Below are 18,384 nucleotides of genomic sequence, written 5' to 3'. Positions count from 1 at the left end.
ATCTTTTGGAGCAGGGGACACATTACTGGAACTACGAAGTATATGCAAGAAGGATTCCCTATTGTTCTGTAACGGCTGACCTGCTGATGACGTAGAAGCATTTGGAAAAAAAAGGTGTAGATCGAAGGCAGAAGGGATGAAAAAATAAACAAGAATGTCGAAGACATATAAAAAACGAATTACGTTAGAAATTTATAGAGGAATTTAAAACATAATAGAGAGTCATTTCTAGATCCGCTTTTTTACCTTCAAGTCATGCAAAGGAAAAGAAGTCCTGCAATACAAAATTCTAATAAATAAAAAAAAGTCTTAATGACAACAGCCACGATTGTGACAGGCAGTATATTTAAAATTCTTGCACTTAACAGTTACAAAGTTGGCTTCCTCTCGGTATTGTAAAAATTTCTTCACTAGATCGGGTATTTTGCATACCGGTCTATTGATGAACCTGTTACTCTGGAAGTTGACGGAAGTAGCGATGGAGCAAATGACACCTACAGATTGGGCTTCCTAAAAATATATAAAGTGAAGTGGCAGCAAAGCGACAAATGAAGTGAAGAGAGGCATGAAAACTCACGCGGAAAGGCAAACCGCGTGCGATGTAGCCGCTTGGTTCCCCGCAATGTAGAAAGTAGGATACTAAGCCCACCTTCCTCAGTGATACAAGTGATACAATGTCGCTGTTTACAGTGAAAGTGACAGCACAATAAAATGTCAACAATATGTAGGGATTGTTTATATTTAATGTCGCCATATCTGCAAAAACAGGTTTCACCATATAAAATTTGTTCTCGCCAAAAATACCTTTAAAAATATGTATAATAACCATGATGAGCTCACAGCATCTCTAAAGCTTGGAATCATTGAGTTTACATTGTAGCCTGTTTTAGCGATATTCTGTTTTTTATAGAGTGTATGAAAAGTAATCTCTGCTTTCTATAAATGATCCAATAAAGGTTGTCATATAATAAGTTATCGAACCCAGACATATTGAAGCGCGCGAAAGCAACTAAAAATATTTAATTGAAACACTCTCTTTCGCGCTGTGTAGTGCAGCAGAAGCACAAAAAGTTGAATTTCGTTACATTCCTTGCAATAAAGCCACTTATTATGCCTGAAAAAAAAAAACGTTTTCGGTCATTTTTTTCGGTTAGTGTGCTGGCGGCATCAAAAAACTCAATTTCACATCGAGAGAGTATAACAGAGAGACTACAGCTAAGCAGATTACTTTGATTTCGCAATATGGTACGCTCCCCTACGCTCACGTGTGAATTTTCTCCGGCGAGTGGTTAAATCTGCTTTGTCTTACAATTCAGCTGCTCATTTCCTGATTTCCACAAAACAGATGGCACATTGCACTGTCAAATAGAGCGCGCTTCGTCTTCACGTCTTCGTCATTGTCTTCTCCACTCCGCTTGATATAAATAATTTTTGTTGCGTGGATTTAAGCAACCGGCTTGAATAATTTCGTAATTCAAAATAATGCTGAAAATTTTATTTGGCAAACATTGGTAGTGAACACGATCAACGCTTCGAATACATTAGTAGCGTCGTTAATTATTTATCGAACAAAGTAATAATAAAATTTTAATTTCAATCTTCTGTAGAAATGGGTTTGCTAGAGCCGTTTAAACGGTTCTAATAGGCTGTAAATAAACTACCGTTTTAATAATAGCTGCAATAAAAGAAAAGCAAGAATTCATTGCTTACACCTTAACTGAACACGAGCGTGGCTAACACCTGAAGCATGGAGAAGAATGGAGAAGGGAATCAGAAAAAAAACAACCAAGAATATATAAAAAATGCCATTATGTGTAAGAGAAAATTCTCGGTGTCAATTAGCTGAGGGAAGCCGGTAATAAGAGAATGCGAAGATGAGCCGATTCAAGGTCACCTATACTCCGGTGTTAGGTGCCAGAAAATAACAAACCCTTTCCACATGAAGCCAAATGCAGGACAATTTCAATTACCTTGGCATAGATAACAGCATAAAAAACAACTCCTATAGCAAAAAAAAAAAGACATCGTGTGAAGGTGTCATATAACAGTAATGAACTTTTGCTCACGTTTGATAGAAGAATTAAAGAGAGGATCCGGGAATAAAGGGGTCCCACGCAAATGTATAACATTTGATTCCAAATTTTAGAATAAATTTTTAGCTGGAAAAAGTAAAGAACACGATAGCATATTTCTGGAGAATCGTGAAGCTTGAAGAAGACACGCGAAAATCACACCGGACTGAAATTAGCACGTGGGCCAAAAGCATGCTGTCACTCTGGTGCCGAACTACAGGTACGCTGAAGGTTGAAATTATTGGCCGTTAGTTAACAATGCCTTGAGAAGTACGATCTCACATGTACATACTCCTCTCTGAGTCATAACGGCTACGACTATGAGAAATAAACCCATGAATAAAGTATCTGCTGCGCGTCTTACACACTGTCATGCTTTGCTGAATGAAGCCTGACGAAAGATCTTCACGCGTTTGCTTTGTACCATTGAAACTCCCTGAAATAAACAAGAATGATAGTGAATATTACAACTTTCAAAGAAAACGACTAATTGGAGAGCCGTAATTCGAACGTGAGCGCTCACGCTAGTCGTTACAAGGTTGATCACCTCGAAAATAAATGTGCTGAAATCGACGTTAGCATCGTAATGTTGGCAAGCTTTCTGAAATATTATAAGCGTGTCATAGCGAGGAGTCTGGAGAGCAAAATACTACCGGAAATCCTAGCGTCTGTCTTTTCCTTATTACGGATTGTACTCACTGTGCAATGAAAAGAAAATATGAGATTTCAGGAAGCATGTTCAAGTTGTGTTCCTTCTTTTCTTTGCAGAAATCATATCTGATTATTGACATGTGCAAGCTGGACCGATGACTCCTTGTCTCCCAAGCACAGCGTAAAAGGCACTCTTTTGCAATAGGCATAGGGTGGTGGAGTGGGAATACAAGCAGGTCATCAGTCACCATTCGCCGGACTAAATAAAGAAAAACATATACTGCAGACGAGCCGCCGGTGTATGTTTCATTCGTACGAACAAGCTGCACTTTCCCGCGGAGGTGTACGCTGCTTGTGGGTCGGTACTCAATGTAGCGGTGTAATAAAAATGCCAGGTTAAAGAGGAAGTCTGTTATAACCTCACTCTAAGGCTTTATTTGTTTTCAGCAAGTGGCCCTGTCGTACAGAACCGTCTGGTTTTTACAATCCACCGTAAGGTGTTGCGGCACAAATCGGCTTCTGGTCAGCCAACTATATGCCTAACGGTTCTGAAGCGTTTCAGGTGGCGTTCTCTGCAAGTTCCTGCTAAAGCAAGAGATTTATTGTGACAGGGTGCATTTAGACATCAGATATCTTCCGCAGACCACTTGGAGCGCTGCCAAGTGCGCGGAGTAAATGACACTCTTGCGTTAACTTTATAAGTAAGAGGAAAAAAAAACACCACCATTTAGTTTTCCAGCCTTCAAAGAAGATCAGTAGACATCCATAGATTCTAAATGGCTCCCCCTTAGCTTTGGTTTCTGCTTATAAATACCTTGTTGTATACATTAATAACTCATGGAAAACGCATATCGAACACATAACTAACAATGCTAATCGCATGCTTGGTTTCCTTCGCCGTAACATTTCACTTGCTCCGGTTAGTTTAAAACTTCTTCTGTACAAAACTGTCATCCGATCTAAAATAGAACATGCGCATTCCGTATGGGACCCTAACATCAAGTCACTGTTTAATGCTTTGGAATGTGTTCAGAATCGTTCAGCCCGTTTTATCTTGACTAACTGCTCTCTTTCGCCTAGTGTCACTCTCATAAAGCGAACTCTAGACCTTCCAGATCTTTCACTGCGGCGTCATCTTTCTAGTCTTTTCACTTTCCACACAATATATTACACAAAATGAATCGCTAAAAACAAAGTCTTTGCACTGCTCCAAGTTATGTATCATCTCGAATTGATCACCTATTTAAAGTGAGTGTTCCAAGTTGCAGAACTAACCACTACTTTCAATCTTTCCTGCCCAAGACCGGCTCAGACTGTAACCACCTTCCCGTCTGCATCGTCTCCATTCCAGAACCAGAAGCATTCAAATCTGCGCTTCTTCATCATCTGTGTTAATATCACTCCTTTTAGTATATGATTTTGATTAATACCTTACCACTCCTATCTGTAATGCCTCATTGGCCCTTATAGTAACGAAATAAACAAATAAATAAATTCGTGAAGGAGACGTACACTCTATCTGGAAAAGCGCCACATTTAATTTAGATATTGGCAGCCATAACTTTCTAGCTCCTTTGAAATATGTAGCAGTGTAAATACCACCGGGTTGCAAGTTTGGAGATACAGACTAATGTGATATCCTAGGTATAAACAACTGTTCCCCACCGTATAAGTGCTTTGTAGGTTTGGGGCGGCCATATCATGTTCTAAGTGACACCCCGTATGACCCGTTATACATGAGATTATTACAGGATATCAACTTTCTATTAGGCCCCTTCGTGTGATGGAAGAAGAAGAAAGTACTAAAGAAAGACATACATCTGACGGAAGAGCCATAAAAGTATGAATTTCAAGATGGAACATTGTATTTTAAGCCAAGTCACTCTCTTAACTCTCCACATGACAGAAGCAACTTGAGTAGAAGAAAAACACATTGTGCCATAGCATTCTTTGGCCACAGATGTCTTTCCACCATAAAAAAATTCGTCAGCATCAATAAAAACAACTTAAAGGTTTTACTTTTTTTTATGGGGTAAAAAATTGTTGACTTTAGCGGGGCTCAGCGAAATTGTTGTAGTGAACAACGTGAAGCTGAATGTGCGATTTTTGTGTGAAAAAGCAGCACTACACGCCGCGACACACTACTGTGGGGGGATATGCGTTCATTTCGATATTTCAAGCTCTTCAACGGCCACCTACTTATGAGCACACTGTGTTTCTTTCCATTTCATCTCCATCGAACTAGCCCCCGAAGGCCGGATTTGAGCCCTCAACATGGTTATCAACAGAAGAAGACCACCGGCACTCAGCCACCCTGGTTGATGTATCGAAAGTCCTACGCGCTCAGTATTCCTCGGCAAGTCTCCAAAGAAAACCTGATCTAGGCAGTTTGAATGCGCCGCTTAAGTAAGGGTTTAAATGCGCATTCTTATCGTGCCACTGTGCTCCCATTGTGCGAGACTGTCGGTTCTCGCGGTTACCGCGGTGTCGTGATGTGCGGAGAACCTTATGAAAGCATGATCGTGAATCAATTTCTACAGTCAGAACAAAGCCTTGCATCCTATGTAATGCATACTAGATTCCTGTAACACCACGAGTAATCGAGGTTTTGCTTCCACCATATGATGCACTCTGAAAACGCTGCCCGTATAACATTTTTGACAAGACATGAGAGAGAGAGACGGAAGAAAGCAATTATTGAAAGTAACGATATCCGACGCTAACGAATGTGGACGCGCGAAGTAAATACAAAAATGCTGAAGATCCGCTGTAGCAAGACGTCTCATGACTCAACGAGTGCACATGCCGGAAATCTTGAAAGCGGGCTGTTGTCAAGTGAGCAGTGTTTGAAATAAACGAAACAGTTCCACAAAGCGCAGACTTTGCTGAGAATTCAGCCATCGCATTAGAAGCAATGCCGGAATGTCCAGGTACCTAGTGAAAGCGCACGTCTTCAACGTGTGGAGTTATGAAAAACAAAGGGAGCTGTTCATAACAGCGTCCATCGAGCCTTCGAGCGCTGTCAGGAAAGAAAGGCTGTCAGCAAGTATAATCAGCTGAGTGACATTGAAAAGGATGTTTTTTAGGGCCAGCTTAATCACAAGAAACAACTCAGCAACGAATACAGGCATATAATCAGGGGCTCGAAATAATAACTTCAATGAAGATTCCTGAAACAAATGCCATTAACTGCATTTCATTTTACTAAGAGGCATCTGTGAAAACTGCGGTGCGGATAGGAACATTGTCCAGATACTCCTCTACAAGCCCGTTTAAGACATTGAACTTTATAGGACAGGAAATTTCTAGGTCAATCCTCTTCCTCCGCTGTTCCCTTGGCTAGCACGGACCGGGCCCCGAGTTTTAACTTCTCGGTTAAAAGCCACTCAGTGTTCTTTGCTGACGGTTCGTTCAGAAGTGAAAACAGGATTCTTTCGTGCTGCCTAAATGAAGACTGTGAAACAACCTGTCGCCATAGGAAAGCCGCATGGAAGACCCTAGCGCATAATCAGTGCCCAAAAAACTTGGTTTATTAAAACTTCATTGCAGCTTCGTTTAAAAGGACATGTCTACAGCTAAGGGAGAATACAATGCGGATTTAAGCAACTATTTCTCTAGCCCTTTTAACCTAAAAGCCTTGTACATATATGAGCAAGAGAAACCTGTAAAAGATGAAATCACTGATTATGCGGGCACACAAGACCCACTGGCCTCCCTGATACAGTGGTGTGCAGAGCGAATGCCAACACCGGCATCTTTAACAACCCCAACAATCTTTCGGGGTGCACTTGAAGGATAAACACCGCGGATGACAACGTTAGTGCAGGGAAACTTTTCGGAAACAAGCGGTTCGGCCAAAATATAGGCGAAGGACGCGTGCTATAGCAAGTCCGCCACACAGTCTTAATCAGAGGAGCTGCAATTGTTACCCTCCTGCAGAACCTCTGAAATTTCCAGATGGCGGCTAGACATAGCCTTCAGCTGCTCTGAAATGATCCGATTTTTTTCTTTTCCTTTTAATCACACCATCTCCTACTGGGACCAACGCCACGGGAATCACCTAGACTAAATTTCGGCTGAATGACTGCAAAGACGAACCAGGATGCCGGATCTCTACCTGGAGAGGTTAAAGCACGGTCTAGAGCACGGCGAGGCCTGGTTCCAACGGGACAAAAACGTGGCCAAATCCCCGCCCCGTGGAATGGCCTCACCATCAAACGTGGACAGTAAAGAGGACGTAGCAGCAGAGGTCTCGTAGAGGCAGGCACAGCTAGAGAGATGAAGGGAAACAACGCTTTTTCTTTGCGAATTATATATTTATTATTGGGAGATTCCAGCGAAGTTACTACATGATGATGTTTCGTGAATAACATGAGCTCTGAAAAGTTTGTAAATCTCATGACATCTTGTAATCTTGTAAATCTCATGAAAAATTTGTAAATCTCATGACATGTTCATATATAAGAAAACATTACTAATCTCACAAAGCGCGGATTCATTGCGTCAAATAAGCATTATTTTCTAAGGCAATTCAGACCTGATGCGAACGAATTTATTTAAAGTTTTGTCTTCTTAAAGAAAACAATTTGAATTTAGACTGGCGCTTGTGATGAGGTAGGAAACCCACTACAACGCTCATACTTTCAAGAAGACCGCCTCGGACTGTTCACATCATGGAATGCGTGCATCGAACTCTCCACTTTCTAACTTGTGCAAGTCTCTTGCTATACAGATTCTTTGACCTTTCATGAAACGAAAGCTTCATTGCATTCTTCGCGTTGAGGGCCGCATGTCGGCTTTGTCTACAACTGCCGCAGCGCTATGCACTGTTCTGCCAAAAGGGAAAACAAAATTGTTGGTTGAAGAGAAAGCGCTGCTATGGGTAGCAAAGAAACGACGCCTTAGCATCACTCATCCTTGTAAGGCACTTCTGAGCTCATAGCACATGGATGAAACGAATCTTGTATCTCAGCTTGAGCCCTGCATCAACGTTATTAATCGTAAATATGTTTGCAGCCTCTAAAACGCTTCTACTTATGCCCACTTCTTGCCTTCTGCAGTAGAGCACTTACATTTGTGAGCAAAATTTGGCTTCTTTTGCTTCTCTCCGATAATCAGCGAACGTGGTACAAAATCTTGACAGACATTGTTTTTGATCTGTATCTAAATATCTTGAATAAAGGAACTTATGTTGCTCATCGTCTTCCAGGTTTGAGCTAGACGAAGCCTTCCATCACTACGCCTGCTCTATCAAAACGCTATAGTGTTAGTTATTTAATCGCCATGGTCTTAGTTCTTGTCACCGATACTACCGGAAGTGTTTGGAGCCGCAGGGGTCTGTTTCGCTCTAATTGTGTCGCTGTAACGAGGAACGTCCGCGTTCAGAATAAAAACTATAGCGAAGTATGTCACGCCCCGACCCCCCCTCCTTCCCCCTCTCTCCTTTTGAATACCGGCGTTCAGAGCTCGGCGCTCTAAAAAAAAAAAACGCCGTTGTTGTGGCGAAAGGTTACGTGGACAAAAATAGTTTGGTTTATGGGCGTTTAACGTCCCAAATCGACACAGGCTATGAGGGACACCACAGTGAAGGGCTCCAGAAATTTCGGCCACCTGAGGTTCTTTAACGTAAACTGACATCGTACAGTACACGGGCCTCTAGCATTTCGCCTCCATCGAAATTCGACTGCCGCAGCTGGGATCAAACCAGCTTATTTCGAGTCAGCAGCCGAGCGCTGTAACAACTGAGCAACCGCGGCGGCTGAAAACAAATGGGGACAGTGGTCTGCTTCTCTTTATTTTGGATGCACGTGGTTAATGACCACTAACGGTTACATCTGATGTGAAAAGAAAGAAAATCAATAAATGTAGTACAGATTCGTTCCAAGAATTTCTTGGTCGGTACTATGCAGCGATGGAGAATTAGTTTCCAGCGGTACGTTTCCTTCTACGACAGTGCTTATTACAAAAAATTTATGCTGTGTGGAGAAGCAAGTTAAAACAGAGAGAACACGACGCGACCCCCAATCATCACGGCATGAGACAACACAACACAGCAACGCACTAAAAAGAAAGCAAGGCTGAGCAGATGATTATAAAAATGTTGCGCGAACAGTTTACAGTGAGCTATACGCAGCATTGAGAGCGCTCTCGAGAAATACGGTTAGGTCGGCGTAGGAGCTTCGATAGTAGCGGGGTAGATGGTACAAACGCTAAGGTACAGACGCCCGACTAAGAACGCGAAGGTAATACGTAGTAGGGGTGACAGAGGTTTGAACAGGTTGGGGAAGAGGCCTATCAGCGATGTTGAAACATGTTCGACCCTTTCTCGTAGATTACGCAGAGGCTGCCTGTGTACACATCAGTGAGTAAGCATGCGGGAAATATGCGGTTCTGGAGGTATATCGAAGGATATAAGATCTGGATGTGATCCGATAATGAATTACTTTATCGTAATGATTTCAGGCGGAGAACAAAAATGCAAAACATCCCAAAATGCACCACACGAATACCATTTCAGACAGGCCACCGCGACTTAGGAAAATTTCCTTAGCACAGACAAAAATTGAATAGTTCTCGCTCTGGATGCGTTTCGAAGTCATATCTAACATATTGATGCAACTTATGGAGGCAACTTATATATGAAACTGCAACTTAATATGAAATTTATAGATAGAACTCTCCATGCACAGCAATAGAGAGGTTTAATGCATTCATAAAACTGAGTCGTATGTAGGGAGGCGTATACCTAGTTGCACACAGAGGAAGGCAGGCTATGGTGTTTAGTAGCTGTGTGCAGAGGCGGCCAGGAATAGAAAAGGTTTATGAAATAAGAGCTGCCGAAACACTGAACAATGTTGATTCTCGGCTTACGCACAAGACCGCATGTGCAGATCGAGCATAAAAAATATCGCATGCCGGGATACGATATAGTGGCGCCTGAGGCTCTTCACATGCCTGTCCGCAGCTGGTGGCCGCTTACGCATAAACACAACACGTCGTGCGCGCATACACGTAATGGATCGCTTGTCGGAATGGCGTGCACAAAACCTGGTGTACTTTCTGCGCCGTGGCCCGTGAATTCCGCTTACGCGAAAACAAGAATATACACGTATAAGTGAGATCTCTGCAACTGTTTTCCCGCATTCAAAACAGGAACTTGATAGAAAAACGACCTAGTAGGAACGCGTTTTAGGCCGATTCGGTGCAAACATGCAGAAACAAAAATATTATATGGTATTGAAGGCTGTGTGAACTTTACATAGCTTTTTGTTTGGAAACGTGCTGAGAAATCCACATCGCACATGACCTGAATATAAAAGAAACATCACGAAAATTGCAAGAATGAGCGAGGGCCATCAAAACAATAACTAGATGCACCTTAAAAAGCGCGCTACTTTATGGGAGTGAAGTGTGTCGGAAGAGCATAAAACCCGAAACAACCTGTCGCATTTAAAGATAAACAAAGACCCTAGCCATGAAGGACTCGGATATGTAAATATTCTAATAGATTGAAAGAACCCACCTAGCATATCAGTTGAAAAACGCCTGTGAGAGTTGAATATAAAGCCTATCGCGGTAAATTATTAGCATGACATAACAAATTTTCATGACCAGAAACAGGTTACATACAATCGTTATGCCAAGGGTAAAGATATTACGCGGAACAAAAGTCTTTGCTAGCATAGTGTCGGTAGCCCTCTTTTCCAGTAGGGCACACTACATTTATGGGCATTTATTGAGAATGTAAGGTACTTGTGTGGCGCACACATCCGTACCAGGCCAGCATATATCGCTAGTGAAGGTTACGACATCGCGGATCACAGACAAGGAACACAACTCTTAGAAAGATTCTTCTGAGAGTCTGAAACTGAAAAAAATCGTTCTATTTAAAGAACAACTTCACTGATTCTCCACTCCTCAGAGATAAACACATGAGTTCATTTTAATATTCAGATACCAGGCTATAGTGACCCACACTGGGAAGACGATTAACGGCACAATTGCTCGTAATGGCGTTACAATTGCGGTACGCATGGACGCATAGGCTTCTATAGTTTTATAATGAGATAATAGGTGGCTATTTGCAGAAAGCCTAAAAATTCAACAATTTCTTCTTCGATTAGACAATTACCTACTTGACCAGTCAAACGTTTGGTCTCTGTTCTATTAGCAGTCTGGAAAAGAATGCATCCAAGGAGTATATTCTTGAAAACTCGCGGTTTAATCAGCCTGAACTCTTTTATATTGTGGCCGTTGTCTCAGACTGTCACTGTTTAAAATTGGAATTTTTTGTGCGCGTGATCGGCAAAGCATCGAAACGCCGCTTCTATTGATGTACGGGGCATGTATCTCGAACTTAAATTCTTCAGAAACGCATTCTTTTGTTTCTACCACAATTTATTTCGGAAACCACACCTTTATATCACGCCCTCCCCTTTCTCAAACCTTGCCTATCACCGATAAGCCCTCTAAACGGCAATGATTGCCTTAGCATCTCCCTTCCCTCCTCTTAAGTTTGACCTTTTCAGTTCCAAAACACGTTTATACAGCATGGACAACAAATTACTTATTTGAGAGCTTGCCCTTGTAACATTGTAGGAAATAATTGTTCGATTCGCAAGGTTTCAATGGATCGTACTTCAGTTACCTTACTTATATATATTTAACCAACACTTTGCCAATGTCACTGTTCGCTTTTCTTAAGCCCGCTGTGGCTGCGGTCGGTCTCATACGCATCACAGCTGCGCGCTCTGGCAATGCCCGTCTTCACTTTGCCCGAAAGTCCGTGCACTCGATTCTTTAACCACGAAATATTGTTCAAAGCTCAATTCCATCCCCTCACACGTTGTTAGTGACACTTGCTTCAGACATTCCTGTTTTGTACAGTTTCTGCCGTGTGTCTTTGGTTTTGCACACTTCACTTCATTTCGCTCTATATCAACTGGACGAGCTGTCAACCATGCAACGCTTCCTGAACAATCTGTACGTAAAAACTATTAGGACGGAAGTGGATTATGGGCGTATCTGCTCCGTTCACCGGATCCGAAGCAAAGTTATGCATTATGTCAAGAAATGTTACGTCACTGCTCCCTGTGCAGCAAGAATTACGCGAGCTAAAAAACGCAACCAAACAGCCCGCAGTGGAAAAAAAATACAAAAGATATTACCAATTGTCTCGATGCTTATCAGCGTGCACTTCACATTTGGGATATGAGTGGCCTCCCGAGAGCCTGAAAGAGGCTTCAGTACACCATCAGCGGCAGTCCCATTAGTTGGAGCCGATATTCCTTCACACGAAAAAATAACCTCATTGCAAAAATAATCTCTAGACTGGTCATCATATCAGCGGCAGCCGCGGCTAAGTAAGTTGTACTGCGAGCAGTGATGAAATAATCACAGTTGATAAAACTGCACCTTAGTGACTAACTCGAAATGAAACTTTAAATAGAAGTCAAAAGTTTTTGCCTGTGTGCAGGACGGCTGAAAATTTTTCTGTGCGTATTTTATGATATTTAAGGCAATGAAGAAAAAAACCACAGCTAAGGGTTTGTGCTTAACGTGCGCATGCAGAGGTCATGAGGTTGCCATTTCGAACACAACTTTGTGGAACTTCTTGTTCAGCCGTTGTGCGTTTTTTTCCTGAAAATGCATTGTAGGTTGATGATAGGTTGGATATTTTTTTAATTCTAGCCCTGCTATTCCGCCTGAGCTACAAGTGTCAGCCTGTATAATAGACAACTATCCTGTGACATACATGAGCGGTTCAACGATTCGGTTCAGCTGAGCTTTGTGTAAATGCAGTGCCGCATTTTGAAACAGGGCCGTGAAACTAAGCATTTCCTCAATCTCTTCCCTTGCAGCCTTTCCCGTGCCACAGGAGTATGTTGAACTGAAAGCAGTCTAAATTTATCGAAGAACCATCATTTGGCATCCCTTGCAAACAGCTCCTTCAAATTTATCTTTCATATAAACTGCCTTGCTTGCCATGTTGACAGCTTATTATCAATTGCTCCACTGTTCGCGCTGATATGAACAACCTCGCCTAAACATCAGGCTTACACACTTCATGCCGATGCATCAAAACTGTCTTCCTTGTCATGTTGACAGCTTATTATCAATTGGTCCACTGTTCGCGCCGGTATGAACAGCCTCGCCTAAACCTCAGGCTTACACACTTTATGCCGATGCATCACATTCAACCGAGCGACCAGCAGTTCCCGCTTTCTGCAGTCTGAATCTTCTTTAGCGTCAGACATACACCGCGCATACTTGTACGCTTCTAGCCATCGGAATTCTTGGTCATGACGAAGGTCTGCTTAGTTTGTATAGTGGATATCCTAACACATCTTAACTCATTTACGACCGGACACCCTCTTGTCTTCCTCTTGTTCTGTTCTTATGCCATGTATCCAAAGTTCCGCCTGAGCGAACTTGAACACTGAGTCATCCATGCTCGCACCATTTTCAGCGCGGGACGATATGCCAGTACGCATGATTCGGACAAGCACAGCTCTCATCCTTTGTGTCAGCCTTTGGTGGCGCGACAAGCAACTGAAAAGAGCTGACAATTCCCTGCATTGATGCTCTTTACCAGATGTTAGCGATGTGCGGCACTTGTTGTGGACGCGCCCAACAACGGGAGGCAAGCTCATGGTAGCACAGCGTATCGATCATAAGTGCACATCAGCCCAATTATACAGCGAATCAGTCTGCCAGATTCATTTTGAAACTCGTCTCAAATTGCTTATAACATCCTCGCACGTATCCCTCTGCCTGTCTAAACCTAGTCCTAGAGGCATGCTCGTTGTAAACCAAACTCTTCGAACATTGGAATAACCTGGAGCTGTTCACCGGCAGAGCTTGATTACATTGAGCCGTCGTTTAATGAATTCATTGAACCATTCAGTCCCATAACTGAACTTCAGTGTTGGGCTCATGACACCCCAACACCAGCTTCAACTTTCAAAACTTTACAACATTCAGAAGTCTCGTGCCGTCCTGAAAAGTGCTCTGGAATGTTAGGTTGTTTGGTGGCGACCTATGCAGAGGTACTCATACTGCGCGTAAAGGTAACACCAGAAGATCGGCGGGCTTGCAGTGTTAGCCAAGCGTTGAGATGTAGAGATGTAGATGTTGAGATGTAGAACTACTGTACTGAGGTGGTTGTGACCTACTGGCGCCCTAAGGTTTCTATGCTTAACCTTATTCTGATCAATCCTAATTTACACAGGCGGGCAGGCAGCTGATGAAGTTAGCTGACTGAGCTGGAGGAAGTACACTACTTTGCTCTACTCATTCCTAAAACTTGTTCATATGACAGCAATAAAAAGAGTGCAATGCGGTTCAGATCATTTACAGTGTACGCCAAGGAAGCTTACATAACTTTATAGTTGGCGCTTTCTTGTAAAATTGACCCTAAAATTGAAGGATATGTGCAGGATGTTAAAAATTAGGGTTCGGAATTTGTTGAAAGCATTCAATGAGGAATGCATGAAAGGCGTGCTGGCATATAGGTTCTGCAAACAGGCCGATACAAGCTAGGGAAATAATAGTCGTTATAAAGATCGGTTCTCACTATTCTCTACAGCCAACGACTTTGTACATTTAAACAGTCGGAATTCAAAGTAAGCCGCCTTTCTTCACATTTAAATTGAGGCATTCTCGCAGCACAAGTTGCATGTTGCGAAGTATTTACATGAAAAATCCCAACTTAATTCATAAAATTACGCGCGTTAGGCAGCGACGACCAGCGCATAGCTTCTTCTAGTTTGATCGATGGATGGATGGAAAAAAACTTTGTTTGTGACAAATTTAAAGTGTTCTTGACCCTTACGGGTCACTGGGCGCCACGGTCGATCCTTAGTCGAGGATGCCGCACTTGACTGCTGATGCAATTGACTGCTGCTTGATGGATGTGTACAGTGTGACGTTACAACAAATGCCACGTTGGAGAGCGCAAGGTGAAGTCAATACTGCACCTATTGCACTTTTGACTAGTATTTTCAAATAACGATAATTTGCAACAAGTGCGCAAGCCCATGCAAGAGTGTCGCGACTGCCATCACTTTCTTCATTCGAAATTACGCAGATTGAGTTGTAAATGAGAATGCATGAATGGAAATCGAAACACATTTACGGTTGCAAGAATTTTTCCGAACGGAATTGCCTAGGTCCTCGAACGGCTCTAAATACATATGAATTCCAAACGCAGATCCCAAGCAGTCCGCCCTCTCCGCGGCAAATCGCCTGAATCCGACGCGGGCAACCTGGACAAATCTGCTTTGGAACACTGCTCCAGCCGAAGCAAGGCACTAAGGGACTCGCGCAGAGCTGACGGAGTAAATTACATAGCGTTTTACGCGCTCTCCTTCGAGCATCGTGCACTATGGAATGGCAGACTTCCCATCGAATCCGCCGATTTCGGCGAACACTCTGATTCGCTCCACGGAGCCATCTTGGGCTAGCGACGACCCTGAATCTGGCAATGGCACAAACGACCTCAGATATCAATCTGCCATTATAATTGCCTTGCTCTGAAATGAGCCGAAAAAGCAGAAACGGAAGTGCTCCAAACCTGCGATTCGAATTCGCCCTTTGTTTACAATAAAGCATACACGCTAACAACGGTTAAAAGATAAATAACTGTTCTGAATAAGGAGATCGATGATGTGAATTACTCGAACACACTGTGTCCACTTGGTCGGTTGTATAACCTGCGAGCAACAAGACATGCGAATCGCAGAGCTTGCTCGTGTGGTCCGGTATACTGATAATGGAGTAACTACTCATTGGCAGCCACTATCGCGTGGCCATACGGCTACAAAGGAAAGAGATATATTTATGCTAGGAAGATCGCTTAGGAACTGTGGGTGCGGTGTGTCTGCCGCGATATCGCCCTTAAATTCTTGTGCACCACGTTTCCCTTCGGAGAATGCATTTTGCTGAGAGTAATAGAGCAGCCATGGACAGAAACCACTCATGCGCGTGTGGTTGGGGGTATGGGTGTAGGATTGAACTCCACTCCATGACATACAATTTGTCTTCAATCCACATAAGGTTGGCATTCGGAGCGACAGGCGCAGCGAGAGGTATGGACAACGAGGAGAGTGGAAGGTGAGGGTGTTGAGAGGAATGATAATGCCACTCGGAGCGTATTTTGTAAGTCTGGGCTTGGGTTCAGGAGTAGCAGTTAACATTAAACATTTATGTTGCATGACTCTGGGTAGTGCGGCAGTGGGTGGTGCGCAGTAAAGCGCGGTTGTTCATTCATCCTTCTAAAACAGCGGTCCTGCATCACAGGCGCAGCGACAGAGCGTGGCAGTATGAGAGAAAGTTACGATGCGAATGGGGGTTGAGTGGTGTGGCGTTTATGGTGTTGGACAAGCCGGGCGCAGTAAGCAGTCATGTCGTGGGATACTGAGGTGAGGTGTGCACGGACGTCTCCGGCGACATAACCTCAAGGAACATCGCTTTTAGAGGTGTCGTTGAAGAGGACTCTCGCGTCAGTGTTTTCTCCTGAAATACATTTCGATGCAATTCTGTATCGGTATTGGGCATCGCTTGCCAAAAATGAAAGTATCGTTATTCATAACACATTTTTAGTGCAACGTCTATTTTCGTTCAGAATCCGAATTGGTGATTGTTTGGGAATAGTTCGGAATCCTAATACCACTGCAGGAGCAGTGGTGCAGAAGTTAAACAATGCGTCAGTGCCCTGTGATGGAAGCTGCAGCAACTGCTGGGGCTTTTGAGTCCCAGGTTGTTCTTCCCAAGCAATACGCGCCGCCAGAAAGACATGGGTGAAATCGGTGAGGAGGTGTCTTGATGACCAATTGTCTCAGGAGCAGCAAGCGAGTACTGCGTAACCAGCCGGTTCCAGAAGGCCCAGCACAATCAAGCATGCCAAGGTTATCGTGAAAAGCACCACTGTCTCGCCCCTTGGAGCATTTCAATGACCCCGATTTTAACTATTTGCAGATTGTTGCTGGTTCAAGTGGCTTTAGGCTCGACAGCATTATTTTTCCCAATAAGACGCACATCGTTTTTTGTGTGAGGCCACAAAATGTATATTCTTTAGTATATATAGACATTTGAACGGGGTGCGGAATCTTTTAGGTTATTTTCACCGGGCATATGGCCCAAAGGAATGCAACAATTCTGAAATATGCAGTCAATGACCGTATCTGGCATGGCGGCTAAATATGCACCTAAAGCTGGGGACATCAAGTGGGGGCTATCTTCAGCGTTGCACCCTTTGCTAACTATATTTATCCATCATACCCGATTATAAGTACGCCGAGTTCAGCATCTATACGACTGATGTTCATGGAAAACAACGACTGCAGATGTTCCTGTAAAAATGTGAATACGGCAAAAACAGCAGCCTCACCCACTATCGTGTTCTGGCTCTAGAGGAAGGGGGCTAGTTGGACGGCGGGTGTCCGTGAGCACGTGCACTTTTGGAATATATGATCGAGGATGGTTCATGACGTGAAATTTGTTAACGTTGCCACATAGTGCCGTTCACAAACGCGCAGGAACTCTACCCACTTGGTAAAATATCTCAATAACGACCAGGTGAATGTCGGAAACACTCGCTTGAAACTCTGTATCACGGCCATGTTACTGCGCAAGCAGTGTGCTGTGCCGTCTTAGAAGTAAAGGGTGCCTTCGTCACCGAGAAGGAGTGAGTAAGTTTACGTCCTGACGGAAAGCTTCCAAAGGTAGCTCTTCCCGTAAGGGTCTGTTGTCCGTGCGAGTCACAGAAATAAATGATACCTGTGTGCGAGGGAGCATGCGCTGGTGTTTGTCAAAGTTACTTCAGTGACAGGACGGGTGTGGTGATACATCCACTGTTTTTATTTACGTATATTTATGCTTTCTTATGTCTTTGATTCGGAGCATAAAATTTAGCGAGGTTTTCGTCCTACTAATACGTTCCATTTGTGGCTCAGGATATATAATGTGCGTTGTGCTCTGAGAGTTGCTGAGGTGTGTCTGAATTACCTCGAATAATGAGAGGCCACGAAAAACGCGCATGAATACCTAATTGCGTGGATGCTGTATGTCCAGACCAGCACGCTGCTGGCGGTTATGGGGTTTCCTCTCATAGTGAATAGGGCATTTTCAAGACAACTCAATGGCATGCACGACATCGATGCCTAAACTGAAGTCGGCAGATAGTTGCGAACACTTCATGGGAAGCTTGAAATGAAAAGCCACTCAATCTTATTCTCTGCGCTCCCGTATTCCATTGTTTTCGTTGCTGCGTCTCACGCTCCGAGCGGAATGGCGAGGATGTAAGCGTTGTTTTTTATCGGATACACGAGCCTTTGGAATGCGAAATCGTGTTTTGTCAAATGGTCGATCCCTTTGCTACAACTATTGAGAGAATGAACGTTGTTTCGCAGAAGAAGGCAACAACCGCTGGGAGCGTAATGACTATTAATTCCTTGTTGAGTGCATTTACAGTCCAACTGCGTCAAAGCAGGTTTCCACGAAAACAGCCCTAATATCTGCGCATGGCTGGAACGGAGCTTAAACATGCGATTGCTTCTAAATAAGCCTTGTGAATTCATAATAAAAATCATTCTTGTTTTATTGTGATTCCACCTGCGGAATTGTGTAGAGAAGATAAGAGATTTTTTGAAAAGCTCTAAAA

General features: G+C 43.3%; 1 protein-coding gene across 1 annotated transcript in view; it reads left to right on the top strand.

The window, feature by feature from the left end:
• Positions 1–3,013, top strand: part of LOC144121307 (uncharacterized) — a 38,189-nt gene extending 35,176 nt beyond the window's left edge. Inside the window, exon 15 of the mRNA XM_077654453.1 lies at positions 2,841–3,013. Coding sequence (XP_077510579.1) covers positions 2,841–2,882 — 42 coding nt within the window. The 3' untranslated portion in view covers positions 2,883–3,013. The remainder of the gene's footprint in view (positions 1–2,840) is intronic.
• Positions 3,014–18,384: the final 15,371 nt, after the last annotated feature.

Source organism: Amblyomma americanum, chromosome 2 (assembly GCF_052857255.1).
Source record: "Amblyomma americanum isolate KBUSLIRL-KWMA chromosome 2, ASM5285725v1, whole genome shotgun sequence".
Taxonomy (NCBI): domain Eukaryota; kingdom Metazoa; phylum Arthropoda; class Arachnida; order Ixodida; family Ixodidae; genus Amblyomma; species Amblyomma americanum.
This window is presented reverse-complemented; position numbering and strand designations above follow the sequence as displayed.